General features: G+C 45.5%; 1 protein-coding gene across 4 annotated transcripts in view; it reads left to right on the top strand.

Annotated features, from left to right (window-relative positions):
- The first annotated feature begins 647 nt into the window (after window positions 1-647).
- Window positions 648-20,110, top strand: part of MASP1 (MBL associated serine protease 1) — a 123,342-nt gene continuing 103,879 nt past the window's right edge. Inside the window, exons 1-2 of one of the 4 annotated variants that reach the window (XM_083504139.1) lie at window positions 648-1,100; window positions 13,844-14,069. In XM_083504139.1, the coding sequence (XP_083360265.1) occupies window positions 1,096-1,100; window positions 13,844-14,069 (231 nt within the window). In that variant the 5' untranslated portion in view covers window positions 648-1,095. The remainder of the gene's footprint in view (window positions 1,101-13,843; window positions 14,070-20,110) is intronic. The other 3 variants (XM_083504136.1, XM_083504137.1, XM_083504138.1) reach the window with 3 other exon arrangements.

Below are 20,110 nucleotides of genomic sequence, written 5' to 3'. Positions count from 1 at the left end.
GGGCCCTGGGGGGGCAGATTTGGCCCCTGGACTGCTAGTTTGTCATCCTTCAAATTCTCTTCTGAATTGTGGAGTTGGAGGGGACCCCTGGGGTCATCTAGTCCAACCCCCTGGAAAGCAGGAATCGCAGCTGAAGAATCCCTGACAAATGGCCATCAAACCTCTGCCTAAAAATCTCCAGTGAGTGAGACTCCACCACCTTCCAACGCAGTCAGAAAGTTCTTCCTGATGTTTAGTCGGAATCTCCTTTCTCCTAATTTGCATCCAAACTATTTAATGATAACACTTACATATAAGAAAAATGCAATCCATAATAACCAAGAAAACAGATTTACTTTTACGTTTCTGGAATGACAATGTGAATGATGTCAGGGCAGTATTTTTTTTTAAAAAAAATGCTATATTATCCCTTCCTCCAATTTTCCAGCACAATCTATTTCATTTGCTTTCTTTTCTTCTCGAGAAACGGGGACGTTTGAGAGAGAATAGGTTTTTTTGGGGGGTGGGGAATTGTAATACAGTAATAAAACTTTAATAAAATGATTTAAAAACAGAAATCCTGAGGAGGTTTCTACTGGGCTCTGTCTCTTTTTGCGAGAGCTTCTCCTGCCCTGTTGAGAAGCAACTGTTGTGTGTATGTTTTCCCCCCCTCTCCGGAGCCATCTGGGGAGAAAAGAAGGAAAGCAGCGGGGAACGGATTTCTGGCTGCGCTGCTTTGAGAAAGACGGATGCCGAAGTTGCGCTTCTGCGCGGCGGCGGCGGCGGGCGATTGAGACATCCTCATTAGAGGCTGGGCGAAAGGAGATAGATCTGGCCCTGGCAGGTCTGTGTGCGTCTGGAGAGCGAGGGGGAGAGAGAGAGAGACTTTTGCAGAGAGGGGAAGGCGTGACCAGCATGGAGAATGCCAAAGGACCTCAGAGAGAGAGAGGCATTCTCTCCCTGGCTCTGTCTTTCACACACAAATCTCTGAGCGAAGATAAGCCCGGCAGCTGAAGGTTTGGGGACAGCGCGCAAAATAACACGGTGTCAACAAACCAAACCGCCTCTCCAAAAAGGGATCAAAAGTAATCAGGACCAGCGGAGCTCGCAGGAAAAATGAGGTGAGTTGCTGTCGGGGGGGACGGGGACATCCAAAGCTGTTTTTCTTCCTGAGTCAGATCATTGCCTCCGCCTAACTCTGTAGCGTCTGCACTGACTGGCAGCGGCTGTCCAGGATTTCGGGCAGAGAGCTGGCGATGCCATTGGGGACGGAACCCCGGGGACCTTCTGCGCGCTCCTCCACTTCTGAGCTACGGCCCAACCCGAGGGGAAAGGGGTGTCATGGAGGGCTGGCAAGGGCAGTGGGGCACCAGAGAAAAAAATCGGGGGGGGGGGTGGCACAGAAGGGGCGAAGTATATTTCTAGGCGGGCGAGCTGTGCCCCGCATGTTTAGGACCCTGAGAGAAAGAGAACAGTATCTATTAATAGCAGGAAATTTGGGGGAGAGGCAAATGGGGGCGAGCTCCTTGTTTGGGGGTGCTTGCCCCCCACATCCGGCACCGACCATGGTTATCCACCACCACCATTTCTTCTATTGCACTCTTGCAAGCAGGGGCAGAGAGAAGATTCCTGTTTCTGGGAAAGGAAAAGGTTTAATTCTGGCACTCGTTGGCTCCTAATATTTCTCGAAGCGCTTTATCAGGAGACAGACGGGTGCCAGCTTTCACAAGTGACACCGGGCAGGGGTTAGACTAGATTGACACTCTGGGTCCCATTCTAGGATTCTATGTGCTTCCACTTGAAAACGCCACACATGGAGGTGCTGTTGTTGGCGTGGATGCGTGCTTGTGGGGTTTTAAACTGAACTGTGCCTCGTGCTTTCTGAACCATGTGGGGCTCATCGTCACATTTTTGAAAGCATTCCTGGTTTAAGATGTGGAACTTGAACTGGAACAAAACAGTCTCTTGCTTGCCGGAGCAGTCTTCTGTCTGGAAGATCCTCTTAGGTTTGGATCTCTTTCTGTCCCAGACAGAAACCAGGGAGAAAACAAGCCAGAAAAAAGTTGATACCTGCCCTGATCTGATTCGAGGTTCCCTTGAGTTTCCTGGCACTAGAATGCACCCGTTCCCCCTGAAAGCGCAGCTGGGTTTAAACTGGAGCGAAACTTTTGATATAGAAAAGCCCAATCTTGGCAGGAATGAAACACACCCCCCCCCTTGTTAAAAAAAGAAGAAGAGGAGGGGGAGGGAGGGAGGGGGAGAGAAGGAAGGCTCCCTGTTCCTAACCTCCTGTTTAAGGCACGCTCAAGCTGTGCCCCACATTTTCTCTTGGGGTTAACAAAACAGAGAGCGCACGCTCACGCCTAAGGGTTCAACTAAGTTCCACTCAGAGTAAACATATTAAAATTAATGGATCTAACGCAGACTGTTTACACACTGTAAATTTAAAGGACAATTTCTCCCCTCAAAGAATCGTGGGCACTGTAGTTTGTGAAGGGGTTGCTTCTTTGAAGTACAGTGGTGCCTCGCAAGACGAAATTAATTCGTTCCGCAAGTCTCTTCGTCTTGCGAGTTTTTCGTCTTGCGATGCACGGTGTCCCATAGGAATGCATTGAAAATCAATTAATGCGTTCCTAGGGAAACCGCCTTCAGACCAGGTCCAGGGACAATCTGTCCCCGGACCTCTTCTGAAGGCTGGGGGGGGGGGGACAACAAGGGCTTTTCTTCCCACCCCCAGCATTTTAAAAAACCCCGGGACAGCGTAGGACTTCTCCGCTGTCCGGGCGATCTTAAAATGCTGACGGGCGGCATTTTAAAATCGCCCCGGGACAGCGGAGGACTTCTCCGCTGTCCGGGGCGATTTAAAAGCCCCTGGGAAGGCAGGCAGGGGGGACAAAGACTTTCGCCCCCCGCCCGCCTTCAGAAGGTGTTCCCGCCCCCCGCCCGGCTTCGGAGCACCGGGAGAAGCGATCTCCCCGCAGCCCCTTGCTTCAAAAGAGGTCCGGGGGCAGCGGGAAGCGCTTCCCGCTGTCCCCGGACCTGGGGCTGCGGGGAGAAGATCGCTTCTCCCCGCCGCCCCTTGCTTCAAAAGAGAAGACCCGCTGTCCCGGGGGCAAGCTTCGTTTTGCGAAGCAAGCCCATAGGGAAATTTGTCTTGCGAGGCAACTCGAAAACGAAAAAACCTTTCGTTTTGCGAGTTTTTCGTCTCGCGAGGCGTTCGTCTTGCGGGGTACCACTGTATAACTCTGACAGTGCCCCAGACTACTTTGATGGAATGAATGTGCTCTGAAAGTATAATGTGTGTACAGCATTGCCATCATCCAAAATCAATAAAAATACATGGCTAACTGAGGTTCTGCCTCCCCCCCTAAAAAAAAGGCCTGCCCCCCCCCAACAAAAATCCCATGCTTGTCATGTTCATTTTGTGGGTCTACTTTGAGTAAACTTACCTGACTGCCACCCAATATCAAGAGAGCAGCAAAGTTTTGAATTACACAGACGACTTCTTCAAGGGAGGGTTGCAAGATTTAAGGTTTCACATACAGTGGTACCTCGGGTTAAGTACTTAATTCGTTCCGGAGAACCGTTCTTAACCTGAAACTGTTCTTAACCTTAACCTGTACCTCGGGTTAAGAACTTTGCTTCAGGATGAGAACAGAAATCATGCTCCGGCGGCACGGCAGCAGTGGGAGGCCCCATTAGCTAAAGTGGTGCCTCAGCTAAGAACAGTTTCAGGTTAAGAACGGACGTCTGGAACGAATTAAGTACTTAACCCGAGGTACCACTGTAAATAGGTACTGCTGCAATGGGAAGGTAAATGGCGTTTCCGTGCACTCTGGTTTCCGTCACTGTGTTCTGTTGCACCTAGAAGTGGTTTAGTCATGCTGGCCACATGACCCAGAAAGCTGTCTGTGGACAAACGCCGGCTCCCTCGGCCTGAAAATGAGATGAGCGCCACAACCCCAGAGTCGCCTTTGACTGGACTTAACTGTCCAGAGTCCTTTACCTTTTTTACCTCAAATCCACAATTCTATGGTCCTATTATTCTCGTCCAGAGGTCCTTATCAAGCTGGCCTCATCATCTGAGATGAGGTGGGTAAGAGCAGGGGGAGGGGGTAGAGAGATTTACACATTTGTAGGGATGAGAGGGAGCGACGGTGGCAACATTTGTGCCTTCATTGCAGTTCTGTTGGCAGTCAGGATCCAATGGCAGAAAGGTCATTGGAGAGTTTGTGTATGAAGGTAGCAGCACTAAGTTGTTTTCTGGTCGCTGTTTTGTTAATGCAGTTACTATTTTAGATTATAAATGCTGTATTGTTTTGCCAATTATATAATATGACTTTTGCTTTCATTGTGATATTCTGCTTATTTTTCCGTTGTTGCTTTGTTATAATAATAATAATAATAATTTATTATTTATACCCCGCCCATCTGGCTGAGTTTCCCCAGCCACTCTGGGCAGCTCCCAATTGAGTGTTAAAAACAGTACAGCAGTAAATATTAAAAACTTCCCTAAACAGGGCTGCCTTCAGATGTCTTTTAAAAATAAGATAGCTGCTTATTTCCTTGACATCTGGTGGGAGGGCGTTCCACAGGACAGGTGCCACTACCGAGAAGGCCCTCTGCCTGGTTCCCTGTAACCTCACTTCTCACAATGAGGAAACCACAAGAAGGCCCTTGGAGCTGGACCTCAGTGTCTGGGATGGACGATGGAGGTGGAGAATGCTCCTTCAGGTATACAGGACTTGTTAACAGTGCCTTATGGACTGTAATTGTTTCGCTGGTGATTATGTTAATTATTCCATACAGTTCATGCTAAATTTGTGATGCTTTATTACGTTCCATCGTGTTATTGTTACTTATTGTTCATAAGCCCCATTGGGATTCATTGGAATTAAAAGTGACGTGGAAATATAATACCATAAATCTAAACAATCAGCCCCCAGAGATGCTTCTCTACATTACTGCCTTTTCAGTGGCAGGCAAATCATACAAACCTCCCCACCACAAACTTTTATAAGTATACTAGAAATATTATCCACATGGTCAACAGTTTACTTTATAATGTGCCAAAAAGTCCTATGTAATATTTATTTTGCTTCATCTACGAATCGTATCCTGTGGAACATCCTGAAGCGATTAAGAATGAAAATGTCATGAAAGCATCCATAAAAGCGTCAACAATAAAAACATATAGAAATGGTTTCAAATCTGCTACAGATGCTGGCTGAGATATATATATAAAAATTCCACTTAAAAGGCGTATATGGATACGTGTTAAACATATGTATTAGAAATATTATTCATAGGGAGAATAGGGCAAGGGAGCAATCCTATGGTGGGTTCCACTGGGCATCCCAGCTCAACCAGTGTTCAATCCCCAACTCCAACTAAATTGAAGATATAGTGGTACCTCGGGTTTAGTACTTAATTCATTCCAGAGGTCTGTTCTTTTTTTTAAAAAAAAAATGATGTTTATTGAGAATTTTTAAATTACAAAAAAACAAAGAAAAGGAGAAAAAACAAATAACAATTAAACAATACAAATCGATAAAAGTCAAAAGCAAAAAGCAAAAACAAAACACATAGCACATCAAAATCAGAAAGCAAAAATAAACCACAAAGATTTAAAAACAGATCCAATATTCCCAAATCCTTAACTGTCATTACCTTATTTCATCGACCTCCTCACACCTCCCTTTTTTGTATTCTAGTTGTTGATTGTCACAGCAAATCCTTTCCATTTTTCATAATATTCTGTCATTAAATTGCCTTAATCTATTTTAACCTTATCTTACCATAAAAAACCCTAAAACTTAAAACTTAAATCTTATTTATACCAATTTCTCATAACCATAGCATATTCTTACATAGTTCCTTTTAACATTTTTGCTAAAGCCAAATAATTTCGTTCCAACATTTTTCTAATACTCATTAATTTTAGAAAACATTCCTAAATAGAATTTTTAAAAACTTTCTTCCAATCTTCATCCAACGTCTCTTCCTCCTGGTCTCGGGTTTTGTCAGTCCTTTCTATCCCATCCATCTAGTTCATTAACCTGGTAACCTTATGTCCGAGGCCCTTAAGTCTCTTCCATGTCCCTTCCGCAGATCTTCTTCATATTTATACCTGTACTTTACTTTGTCTTCTGCTCCTTTCACTCATGGAGACTCCAGCTTGACAATATTTTTGTCCCTTCTCAACAGATCAGCCCCTTTTCCATAGTCCACACTGAACTCCATGTGGTATTTAAAAGCATGTTTCAAGGTCCCTCCAAAGTTGAAGATCCCCACAACTCCAAACTCCTCCCGGCCGAACGCCAGACTTGAAAAGTCAAAACATCCCTGCATAGGGATCCAGCCCCCCATCTCCAAGCCAAACAAGACTCTATCTCTCCAAATCTGGCTTTTTCCAGGTTCATTCGTCAGATCCAACAACTCATGTTCCTGCTGGGCCGCAGTTCCCTCCATCTCTGCCTCCCGGCGTCCAGCCACAGCCTCCTCCCTCATCTGATCTGTCAGAGCACACTCCTGAATTGATTCCTGAGTGGGTTCTATATAGATACCCACTACCTGTCCAAAATTTCTGATCGCAACAGTCATCAAATCCGTCTTCTCATGTAACTGTTCCAATAAAGCACTTGTCTTGCAGAAAGCATGCACCAGAGCCTCCGAGTACATTGTTGTGCAAGGTCAAAGTCTGATCCCACGATCTTAATCTGTTGCAGCTGCAAAGCTCCCCAGTTCAGATTGAATAACAGTTTCACAAGTTCCCTCTAGGGGAAGAACTTCTATTTGTATCCATCTCTCTCTCTCTCTCTTTTTTTTTTTAAAGCAGATCTAACAACAAAGTTTCCTTTTTCAGATATTTTGTCAATATTTTATTCCTTTTAACTGCGAAGGAGAACAATGGAATCACTATGTTTCTCTTCTTTTAACTGTCTGTCAAAAACGTTTATCTATAGTCAATGAACTCCGAAAACATCTGTCCTGACACCCCGCTCCCAGGTTCAAGACGGTGGAAAATTGCTTTTCTTTACACACTCTTCTGCAGGTTTAAACAGTCCAGGGGGGGGGAATCCCCCCTCTTCTCCTGCTTCCAAGGGGGGTTCAGTAATTTTAGATGATGAAAGTTGATCCTTTGCAAACGGTTTACTAAACTCTAGCTTGCCATGTCTTTGCTTTAATCTTTCTACAAAAAGCGGAAGGCTGACTTCCTGTTTAGACCTTCCCGCTTCAGTGCCAAATTAAAGGAATTTCTTAGTCCAATTTTCCGTTTTACTCACGGGTCGTTGTTTAGAGTCCAATTGTCCAAATTTAACCTACTCACGGGTAGTTGTTTTTGTAGCCAGATTGTCACAGGAAAAAGGTAGCGCTCTCCGGTAACGGCTGTGCGGCTTCACTCCACGGAAGAAGCAGTTGACTCTCAGCACCGCGCCGCTTGCCCCGCTTCGCTCCGGAGCCCGTAATTGGGTTCCTTTACAAATTGGGGGGGGCGCGAAAGGTGCCCGCCGAGTCCCACGGTCACAGGCTTCACCTGCCTGTGATTTTTTAAAGGGTCCCCGCTTCGCCGTAGCGGAACAGACCCAATTTCCATAGAGCCAGTCCCTCCGAATCAGAGGGAGTCCACCATTACCAATGGCGCCACCCCGGAAGTCCCCTCCAGAGGTCTGTTCTTAACCTGAAGCACCACTTTAGCTAATGGGGCCTTCCGCTGCTGCCGAGCTGCCGGAGCACAATTTCTGTTCTCATCCTGAAGCAAAGTTCTCAACCCAAGGTAATATTTCTCGGTTAGCAGAGTCTGTAACCTGAAGCGTATGTAACCCGAGGTACCACTGTATGCTGGCATAATTTGCCCATCCCATCTGAGCTGACGCCAAGCGTAAATCCCCAAAAGGCAGTACAGTGGTACCTCGGGTTAAGAACTTAATTTGTTCCGGAGGTCCGTTCTTAACCTGAAACTGTTCTTAACCTGAAGCACCACTTTAGCTTATGGGGCCTCCCGCTGCTGCACAATTTCTGTTCTCATCCTGAAGCAAAGTTCTTAACCCAAGGTACTTTTTCTGGATTAGCAGAGTCTGTAACCTGAAGCGTCTGTAACCTGAAGTGTCTGTAACCCGAGGTACCACTGTATTCTGGGAGTGGGGTGGGACTAGGCAGGGGAGACTTAATCTGGATCCTAACTCTATTCAGCTCCGTCAAATGACATGGTAAATACAGTACAGGGTAAAGGTAAAGGGACCCCTGACACTTAAGTCCAGTCGTGAACGACTCTGGGGTTGCGGTGCTCATCTTGCTTTACAGGGCAAAGGATCTGGCGTTTGTCCGCACACAGATTTTCCGGGTCATGTGACCAGCATGACTAAGCCACTTCTGGCAGAGCAGCACATGGAAACGCCGTTTACCTTCCCGCCGGAGTGGTATCTATTTATCTACTTGCACTTTGACCTGCTTTCGAACTGCTAGATTAGGAGGAGCAGGGACCGAGCAACGGGAGCTCACCCCGTCACAGGGATTTGAACCACCGACCTTCTGATTGGCAAGCCCTAGGCTCTGTGGTTTAGACCACAGCACCACTGTAAAAACAGTAGTCTAAGTCAACCTTTATTTTAAAGAGTTTGTTATCCCTCTGAAAATAAAGAGAGCCCGCTGGATCAGGCCAGTGGTCCATCTAGTCCAGCATCCTGTTTTCACAGGAGCCAGCTGGATGCCTCTTCCGAGAAGCCTACAAGGAGAATCCGAGCACAAGAGCAACTCTCCCCTCCTGTGGTTTCCAGCAATTGGGATACAGAAGCATCACTGCCTCCAGTTGTGGGTGAAGAGCATAGTCATCGTTGCTCCTAGCCATCCATAGCCCTCTCCTCCTCCATGAATTTCTCTAATCCCCTTTTAAAGCCATCCGAGTTGGTGGCCATCACTGCCTCCTGTGGCAGGGAGTTCCGTAGTTTAACCGCACGGCGTGAATACGTTCTTTTCTCAGACTTGACCCTTCCAGCTTTCCGTTTCATTGGCTGGCCATGAGTTCTAGCATTCGGGGAAAGGGAGGGAAACATTTCTCTCTCTCTACTTTCTCCAGGCTGCGCATCATTTTTATAAATATCTGTCATGGCGCCTCTTGTTCTGACAGGATTGGGCCAGCTAAGTTGGCTGTAGCTGTGCTGCTTCCTGGTTGGGGTTTGGATCTGGTGTAAGTTAACTTACGCCAGCTTGCTTCATGCCAGCTTCTTGCATACAGGGTTGCTGTGATGGTCCAATTTTGTCTTCAGAAGGCTTTTCCATCATGTTGTAGCCTTTGAGATAGGGAGGGAGGGAGCAGAGAGAGAGAGAGAGAGGCATTAGAGGACGTTCCTGTCCATATATTCTGAGCAGATTTTTCCTTTGGCTTGCAGCTTCTGTGGTCAGATGGGGACTCTCAGAAGCCTACTTGCTAGAAACCTCAACTCATCTGGAGGAAAAGAGACCCGTGCGCCAGCTCAGCCTCATTAACTGTCCTTGTTTTGAACTGGGTGCCAGATCAGCCAATTAAAATCTCTTCACATGCACACTATATATACCAGTTCAGAGCATCAAACCCCAGAACCCTGCAATGAATTCCTTGGATCATCAGCATGTCACTGCCTCGTGGCTCCCAAACCCTCAGTGATCCAGTTGTTTTCCTAGCCCCACAAATCCCTCCTGCAAGTACCCAAGTCCAGGGCCGGCCCAAGACCTTTTGGCACCTGAGGCGAACCGCAAAATGGTGCCCCCTCCCCAACAGGGAAGAAGAGGCGAGTGGAGATTTACTTCAGGAAGAAGGAGGGGAATGAAGATCGGCATTGGGGTCGACTGCCCCTGTGGATCCTGACACCTGAGGCGGTTGCCTCACCTTGCCTCATGGGTGGGCCGGCCCAAGTCCCTCCTGTTTGTGTTACTTATCAGTTCATCAATTTCTGTTTTCAGCCCGAACAAGCTTTCAAAGCATAGGCATCCACACAGAGGGAGATGAATCTCAATCTCCAGAGTGCCAGATTTAAAAAGAGTAAATTTCTAGCTTTTGAAGAACTGAGATATGAGGCAAAATGTACAGGCACTACTCTCCTCTCTCTTTTTGTGAGAAACTAGCTGGGGGGGGGGGCTGCTGGCAGCCACAAATTTCAACTTGGCTACCAAATTTCCAGAAGATGCATGTAGACCACTAAAGGAGACATTCTTGTTCTCCAGAAGCACCCATGTTGGGCTTTCCTGGGATCTAAGGTCAAGCTTTCTCTCGGTGTAGGTAGGGAGAAGAGTCGGTGGAGGAAGGTTGGAAGAAGTTTAAAGATTATCTGCAGAAGCACTGTAAAATTAAGGAATGTTAAAAGGACGTTTGATTGAAAATAAGTGGTACTGGTAAAGAGATGCTTATGAAAATGTAAATAGGGAATGATAATTGGAAATGGATATTTATAATAATAGGTTAATATATGGAGTAAGGATAAAATGCTAGAGGGTAAGGATTTGCTGAATTTAATATTTGAACTGGAATACAAAATGGGAGGTGTGAGGAGGTCAAGAAATTAGTGAAGAAAACATAAGATTTGAAAATATCAATCCATTTTTAGCCCTGTTTTGTGGTTTTTTCTCTTCTTTTTACTTTTCATTTTTTATTTTCTATTTTCTTCTATCTTTCTTCTATCAACTGTTCTTCTACAGTGTATTCTTATTTGTCTTGTTTTTGTAGTTTAAATGTTTAAACGTTTAAAAGTTGGATTTTGTTTTTATTGTTTGTTGTTTGTGAAAAGATAATAAATATTATTTTAAAAAAACGACAAAAAAATGAATGTGTGGGGGTGGGGCAGGGTCGGATTTAGGTTTGATGAGGCCCTAAGCTCCTGAAGGTAATGGGGCCCTTTATATGTCCAGCTGTCCTTTGCCAACAACAAACTGTCACTGTTTTTTGTGTTGAATATCTGCTATATGGTAATTGATGGACCTCATAGGTATCTAAAGTCATTTGCCCATGTTGCCCTGCAAGCAGTCCATGCACAATGTAGGCACCCTATATATAGAAATAAGCAAACCAGGGATATTTTAGGGAGCAGGTGAGCAGGCAGGGCCCATGACTTACATCATAGGAGCCTACACAACACTACTCTTCAATTTCCATTTCCATGGAAGAGTAATGAAATTCCCTCTATACAAGATTGGATCCAAAAGCTGACAGAATATGCAGAATTAGATGGTCTATCAGAAAAAATAAAGAATAAATCAAAGCAGGAATTTGTTTCAAAATGGGAGGTTTTCAAAGAATATTTGAAATATAAATATAATAATTTAAATTTGGTTGCAGCATTCGAGGGACTTCCGTAATAGTTGCAAGGCAGATATAAGAATTAAGATATATTAAGAAAAGAATTAATAATGATAAAAGTGTGTACTGGCAATAAGTTATAAATCAAAATATGGAACAGACATGAGGCTGAGTCTTTAGTGTTAAGACCAATTTGTGTCTTATTGTTTATTAAGAAAATTCAGTATCTATTGTTATTCCTGTGTGTAATTTGGTATTTGTGTTTTCTTTTTTCTTTTCTTGCTGTATCAATAAAAAATAAAAAGGAGCCCACACAACACAAAACACTGTTGCTGTATGTAGGTTTTATTTTATTTGTTTCTTATCTTATATTTTGGAAATGTACATCCAGGTTTATTTCCTTTAATTTGGGGGGGGGGGCAAGCGAGTGGGGCCCTAAGCTATAGCTTATACGTAAATCCGGCACTGGGATAGGGGTTGGGAGGGTGTTACCTAGGAAATCATAGAATCATAGACTTCTAGAGTTGGCTGGGACTCTAAAGGTCTTCTAGTCCAACCCCCTGAAATGTAGGAATCACAGCGAAAGCATACCCAACAAATGACCCTCCAACCTCTGCTTAAAAACTCAAATGAAGGGGAGTCTACCACCTTCTGAGGGAGTCCGTTCCCCTGTCGAACAACCGTTAGCATCAGAGAGTTGTTCCTGATGTTTAATGGTGGCTGGGAGTGGCCGCCGAGACCATATAACACCGGTCTTGAAAGACCTACATTGGCTCCCAGTACGTTCACAATTCAAAGTGTTGGTGCTGACCTTGAAAGCCCTAAACGGCCTCAAAGGCCCAGTATACCTGAAGGAGCGTCTCCACATCCATTGTTCTGCTCAGACACTGAGGTCCAGCTCCTGCGAAGCCAAGTTACAGGGAACCAGGCAGAGGGCCTTCTTGGTAGTGGCACCCGTCCTGTGGAACGCCCTCCCACCAGATGTCAAAGAGAACAACAACTACCAGACTTTTAGAAGACATCTGAAGGCAGCCCTGTTTAGGGAAGCTTTTAATATTGAATAGGTTATTGTACAGTGGTACCTCAGGTTAAGTACTTTATTCATTCCAGAGGTCCATACTTAACCTGAAGCTGTTCTTAACCTGAAGCACCACTTTAGCTAATGGGGCTTCCTGCTGCTGCCGCGCCCCCGGAGCACGATTTCTGTTCTCATCCTGAAGCAAAGTTCTTAACCTGAAGCACTATTTCTGGGTTAGCGGAGTCTGTAACCTGAAGCGTGTGTAACCTGAAGCGTCTGTAACCTGAGGTACCACTGTATTTTAATACAGTGGTACCTCGCAAGATGAATGCCTCGCAAGACGAAAAACGCGCAAAACGAAAGAGTTTTCCGTTTTTTGAGTCGTTCTGCAAGACGAATTTCCCTATGGGCTTGCTTCGCAAGACGAAACGTCTTGCGAGTTCTTGCGAGTTTGTTTCCTTTTTCTTAAAGCCGCTAAGCCGTTAATAGCCGCTAAGCCGCTAATAGCCGTGCTTCGCAAGACGAAAAAACCGCAAGATGAAGAGACTCGCGGAACGGATTAATTTCGTCTTGCGAGGCACCACTGTATTCTGTTGAAAGCTGCCCACAGTGGCTGGGGAAACCCAGCCAGATGGGCGGGGTATAAATAATATATTATTATTATTAATTATTTTTACCATTGCACATAAATGGCGAGGAAGTGGAGAGGGTTGGTAGTTTTAAATACCTGGGCATTTATATCTCGGAGGACCTCTCATGGACTGCAAATATTAATATGGTTGTGAGGAAGGTGCAGGGGAGGTTGTATTTCCTGAGAATGCTCAGGGGACTGAATCTATCCCAGCACCTACTTCTGTCCTATTATCATAGTACCATCGAGAGTATCTTAACCTATAGTATATTATCGTGGTATGGGAGCAGCTCTGAAACGGATAAAAAAGCTTTACAGAGAACAATTAAAATTGCCCAGAATGTTATTGGGCTCCGACTACCAACCCTGGATGAGATCTTCACGTCTCGCATCTTGAAGAAGTCACATAATATTCTGAGAGATCCCACCCACCCTGCTCACAACTTCTTTGAACTATTGCCTTCGGGCAGAAGATATAGGACGATGAAAACACGAACCACACGCCTTCTGAATAGTTTCTATCCAAGAGCTCTGATTGCACTAAATAATGATCTCAGGGCCAGTTGCAAGGATTAGCAAGCAGGGAGTAGGAAGGAATGAGATAGGTTTCAGGTTATGTTATGCCTTTAATAGGACATGCTATATTCTGGATTATGTTATGTTTTATAGATTATGTCTGAATAGGATGAGAGTGTCGGAGATACGTGCAAATGTATATGTGAACCCGGTCTTTGGGTGGGTGTTTGATTTTCGTTGTTGTGTATACTGTGTATATACGGACAATGACAATAAATTATCTTATCTTATCTTATCTTATCTTATCTTATTATTATTATTATTATTATTATTATTATTATTATCATCATCATCATCATCATCATCATCTCCTTTCCTGTCATTTGAATCCATTGGTAGTCATCACGCTCTCTCTCTGTCTCTCCTGCAGGTACTTCCTGGTCTGGTCCCTCTGTGCCTTCCACCTCGTCAAAGCAGACACCATTGAACTGACCGACATGTTTGGGGAGATCCAGTCTCCAAATTATCCAGACTCCTACCCCAGTGATTCGGAAGTGACTTGGAACATATCGGTGCCGGATGGCTTTCGGGTCAAGCTCTATTTCATGCATTTTGATCTCGAATCGTCCTACCTTTGCGAATATGACTTTGTGAAGGTGAGCGTCACTGGCTTTTGTTCATTCATTTCATAAAAAAATTACACCACTGAATTGCAAAAGGAAAAAAAAAGAGGGGGAGGAAGCTTCCAGGTGGTTTGCAAGAAAGCTAAAACAATAAGTAAGAATTATTGACAACAATAATTTAAGGTATTTGGAAAGTTAAAATAACAATGGACCAAAACTGGATTAAAACTCACATCAACATTCTAATAATCTGGGTAAGGCATGTGCCAAAAAGAGTACAGCGAAGGCACCTTTCTGATATCAAGTGGCAGGGAGTTCCAAAGCGTAGCTGCTGTCACACAAAATGCAGCAGTTGGTCTTGGCTGGGGATGAGTAGGTTCACCCAACCCCACATTCCATTCCTTTTTTTTTGCTTCAAATTTTCACTCTGCATTACTGACCCGTTCTCTTTAATTCCCGTTTACACAGATTGCACAGATTATTCCGGAGTTAAAGGATATATTGTTTGCCACACCGTTCATTTCTTTGCACCTCTTCCTCTGCTATGTTTCCATGTTGCTTGTGAACTCTTGACGTTTGCGTTTTCCAAAACACTGAAAAAATAGGCACCCGCATGCCTGTATCAGTGTAAATCTTCTTTAGTCCCGTTTGTATTCCAGCTGCTGAGATTCACAAGTAGCGAGAGCACTGCTCCCATTGACATAAGCTGTTGTGCTCCAAAACATCTGGCTAGGGGAGGATGGTCTATGGTCCGACAGAGATTTTTTCTGCAGGTTTGCACCAGACCTTTGGTTGATTGTCCCTCCAAGGCCCTTTTAAAATGTGTTTGAGGGGGTTATTGGTGTTAGAATTCCTGCTCCATGATTGCAGTCATGGGATTGTTGTCTTTCACGTGACGGTGTATGTTTTGACTCCACAGAGTGGGAAGTGACGGAGACAGGATGTTTGGGTTACTGTGTTCCGTGGAGTGGGACTAATGTCCTTTGTTCTTATTCTCTTTGCTGTCTGATTCTAGAGAGAGAGGGAGCCATGTTGCAGTGCTCCATGTCTGTTTAGATGTAAATAAAGTAGATTACCCAAAATGCTGAGTTGCTGAGGTCTGTTACACATGATGCACAAACTCTGTGGATCCCTAAGTGTGCCGGTGTTGGTTGGCATCGGTCACTGTGATGTTCGGGCAGAAGAAAGGTTTTGAAGCTCCTGAACGATTGACCAGGAGGGCGGGAACATGCCAGTCGGGTATGTGTTTCTGCCAGGGTCCTACTCGAGTGTAGGCTGAGCTCTTGACAATTGGAAGGTTTCTGTTTTTGTTTTTATTATGTATTTTGTGTTTTTATGTTGTAATTTGTATCCTGAGGCCTGCGGGTATAGGGCGGCATACAAATTTAACAGCAACAACAACAACACATATAAAGTGTTCCTGAATATCTGTCAGGCACCACCAAGAGGCTGTTAGTCCCTGATAAGGAACCAGTTCCCCATCCCCGAGGGAGACTCAGTGGGGGAAAGGGGCAAGGAGGGTGACTTGCCCAAATCTGGAGCCATCCTTGCCCACCATCCCACGACAGAGAGAGAAAAAGCGAGCGTGTGTCTGAAGCTAGGGATAAGGACCCTTTGCCCTCTACATCCTCTCTCAGTTCCTATTTATGTGACATTTGTTTTTCCTTCGTTCCATTTAAAACACATTCTGTCATCGTTCTGGCTCATCCAGGATAAAAGACATCTCTGGAATCTCCATTCACGCCAGCTCACTCCCTTGCGCAACGCTCTCAGACGTAATAATTGCTTGCAGCGGTTTGGGATTTAAGTGCGCCGTTCCGTGGAGGCTGTCAAGTAACGTTGAGGACTTTAGGAGCAGCCCGACTGGATGGGACCAGGGATCCCTCTGGCCCCAGTATCCTGTTTGCAACTGGGGAGAGGCCCCCAACCCAGAAGCCCACAAGTAGTGCAGATAAAAGAAAGGACTCGTTTGTGCAGTTCATGGTTAAACTGTGGAACTCCCTGCCACAGGAGGCAGTGATGTTGTTGTTGTTGTTTCGTCGTTTAGTCGTGTCCGACTCTTTGTGACCCCCTGGACCAGAGCACCCCAGGCACTCCTGTCTTCCACTGCCTCCCGCAGTTTGGTCAAACTCATGCTGGTAGCTTCGAGAACACTGTCCAACCATCTTGTCCTCTGTCATCCCCATCTCCTTGTGCCCTCCATCTTCCCCAACATCAGGGTCTTTTCCAGGGAGTCTTCTCTTCTCATGAGGTGGCCAAAGTCTTGGCGCCTCAGCTTCAGGATCTGTCCTTCCAGTGAGCACTCAGGGCTGATTTCCCTAAGAATGAAGAGGTTTGATCTTCTTGCAGTCCATGGGACTCTCAAGAGTCTCCTCCAGCACCAGAATTCAAAAGCACCCATTCTTCGGCGATCAGCCTTCCTTATGGTCCAGCTCTCACTTCCATACATCACTACTGGGAAAACCATGGCTTTAACTATACAAACCTATACGGAGGCAGTGATAGATGTCTTTAAAAGAGGATTAGACAGATTCATGGAGGAAAGAGCTATTGTGGCTCTGCTCTGCTCCCACCAGTGCTTCTGAATACCAGTTGCTGGAAACCACAGAAGGGGAGAGGGCTCCTGTGCTCATGTTCTGCTCACTGGTTTCCCATAACAGGCATCTGGTTGGCCTCTGTAAGAAAAAAGATGCTGTATAATAATAATAATAATAAATAATAATTTATTTATACCCCGCCTTCCCCAGCCAGAGCTGGGCTCAGGGTGGCTAACTTCAATAAAATTTCAGTAAAAACATAATAAGAAGGTGGGGAAAAGAAAAAAACAATTTAAAATACAGGTTAAAATGCAATTTAAAATGCAGCCACAATTTAAAAATCAAAACCATAAGGGGAGGGAAACATAAGGGTCAGACCAAGTCCAAACCAAAGGCCAGGCGGAACAGCTCTGTCTTGCAGGCCTCGCGGAAAGATGTCAAGTCCTGCAGGGCCCTGGTCTCTTGTGACAGAGCGTTCCACCACGTCGGGGCCAGTGCTGAAAAGGCCCCGGCCTTAGTTGAGACCAGCCTAGCCACCTTGCGACCTGGGACCTCCAAAGTGTTGTCATTTGTGGACCTTAAGGTCCTCCGCGGGGCATACCAGGAGAGACTGGATGGGCTATTGGCCCTTTTCTATGTCCTTATATTCTTGCAGTCCAAACAATCTGGAGGACATCTGTTTGGGACTCGTGATGTATTCTGTGGCCTGAATTGCAGGGATCCCATGGGAGGTTTCCAGAGCTCCTTGGGTGAAAATCAAAAAGGAGGAGGAGTTTACAAAGTGTTAAAAAGTTTGAAAGACATTGTCAGGAGTGTGAGATGTTGGCGACTACTGCCTTGCAGATGTCTGTGTGATTCCACCTGCTTGAAGCTCTGCTTCCCAAAATAATTAAAAACGGAGAGGGGGGTGGGTCCTCCTTTGATTTTCTCTGGCTTTGTTTCTCCTTGCTAACAGCTGCTTGCCCTTCCTGCTCACTGTCCTTTTCTTCCTCTGCATCTTCTCCAAATGCAAAGTTCAGAGCCTTATGGTAAAAAAATATATATATATGCATGAATATACCGTATTTTTCGCTCTACAAGACACACTTTTTCCCTCCTAAAAAGTAAGGGGAAATGTGTGTGTGTGTTATGGAGCGAATGCAGGCTGTGCGGCTAAGCCAGAAGCCAGAACAGCTGCTTTCACTGCGCAACAATCCCTCTTGCTGTTCTGGCTTCTGGGATTCAGAATATTTTTTATCATGTTTTCCTCCTCCAAAAACTAGGTGCGGTCTTATGGTCTGGTACGTCTTAAAGGTAAAGGTAAAGGGACCCCTGACCATTAGGTCCAGTTGTGACCGACTCTGGGGTTGCGGCGCTCATCTCGCTTTACTGGCCAAGAGAGCCGGTGCACAGCTTCCAGGTCATGTGGCCAGCATGACTAAGTCGCTTCTGGCGAACCAGAGCAGCGCACGGAAACACTGTTTACCTTCCCGCCAGAGTGGTACCTAGTTATCTACTTGCACTTTGACGTGCTTTCGAACTGCTAGGTTGGCAGGAGCTGGGACCGAGCAATGGGAGCTCACCCCGTCGTGGGGATTCGAACCGCCGACCTTCTGATCGGCTAGTCCTAGGCTCTGTGGTTTAACACACAGCGCCACCCGCGTCCCCTGGTGTGTCTTATGGAGTGAAAAATACAGTAAATAGATCATTTGGTATTGCTGCTGCCTTTTTTTGTTTTTTTAATGTGATGGAGGTGTAAAGAAGAAAATGTTGGAACCTGCCCAGGTTGGGCAGATGACTTATCTCCACCAATATCACTGTGTATGATTCAGACCTATCACGGGTATGACCAACTTTTCTGGGTGGGAGGTTCTCCAGAGAAACTGAGATCCCACGTCGGTTGCTAAATAGCTGCTATCAGGCTGACATGAAAAGTCTTGCTGCCATCCATCAGATGGGGAAATGTAAAGTTCTTTTTTGCCAAGTGCTTGTGGGCTGAGGAAGGGGCAATTCATGCAGCTGTTTCGATGGTGACTCGCAAAGAATAGTACATACAGCGCTTTTTCAAACACCAAAGTATTTTATGGGTAGTACACGATGTGATCTGTTCATCACACATGCATGCAAACACAGGCATGGACAGCTGTCATGATAGAACCCAGGGAATAGGACCATTGGGGATCAAACTGTATAATATATACCATACTTTTCCGTGTATAACATGTCCTCATGTATAACACGCCTCCAGAGTTGTGGAGCTTTTTGCGGGGAGGCGGGCCCCAAGTATACAGTCATACCTCAGGTTCCGAATGTGATCCATGCGGGAGGCATATTCGCAACCCGCAGTGTTCGCAACCCGCAGTGCCGCATCTGTGCATGACGCGATTCGGCGCTTCCGTGCATGCGTGTTATGTCATTTTGTGTTTCTGGCATGCGCGAGCGCCAAAACCCAGAAGTAACCCATTCCAGCACTTCCGGGTTCAGCACAGTCCACAACCCGAAAACGCGCAACCGCAGCATTCGTAACCCGAGGTATGACTGCACACAGAAAATCTAGAAGGAATTTGAGGCAAGACTTTAGGGAGCACCTTTCACCTCCTCCTCTGTTTGAAGGATGCTCAGGATACAAACTAGAAACCATAAGACTGTCAGGCAGGCCACACCAGGAGCAGGTCTGAATGATGCATGGATCACGGAACTGGTCCGTCGCAATACATGGCCTGAGGTTGCATCAGTCGTCTTCCCAGGTGGACCACATAACTCTGTGAGGTCCATTCCTAGCTGAATGGATGCGAGAGGAAGGGAAGGTGCCTGCTATCTTACTAATCATTTTCCAGAAGGAAATTGTCCAGTTGCAAAGAGCTTCTAAGATGGAAGGAACTATGTCTGCCCAAACTCTCCCATCTATTGCAAATATTAGTTACGTTATTCGTTTCCTCTACATTTCTGCAACCATCTGCGATTTCTTTTTTAACTCTCTTGAAAATTCACAGCTGCTTTAACACGAATTTCTCCTGCTAAACACAATTTTGCAAGCCGTTTCACCTGACACAAGACATTCTTGTATGTAATTTTGATGTAATATTCAGTTCCCCCTCGTATATGCTTTGGTGTGCATTTTGGTTCATATGTTTTTGTACATCAGCGAAGTGCGTATTTCTAAGGATTGTCTGTTTTGGTGCATATATCGGTTTGAGAATAGTGTAGTTTCTCATGAAAATGCAAACAAAATCCAAATTATCCTCCATCCCTAGCTGGGTGCAGAAACTTTGGGGGTGGGTGGGGAACCACTTCTGGACTGAAAGCACCCCAGGGGTTAACTGATGGGGGCAGGCTATTTTTGGAGAGAAGTGAGTCAGAGCTGACAACCCGTTTAACATCAAACACCCGCTTAGCAGACATCTCCCAGCCTCTGTAGGATTGTGGGGCTTCTGTTATGCAGCAGGAATTGCAGAGTTGTTTTGCATTCTTCAAGTCAGCAGGAATCCCAGCTTGTTAAAAAGGTCCAGACCCAGAAATGGGTGTGAAAGGGACTTGCACTCCCTTCGCCCAAGCTGT

Source organism: Podarcis liolepis (genome assembly GCF_965112155.1).
Source record: "Podarcis liolepis genome assembly, chromosome: 5".
Lineage (NCBI taxonomy): Eukaryota > Metazoa > Chordata > Lepidosauria > Squamata > Lacertidae > Podarcis > Podarcis liolepis.
The sequence above is the reverse complement of the archived record's forward strand: the minus strand, read 5'-3'. Positions and strand labels throughout refer to the sequence as shown.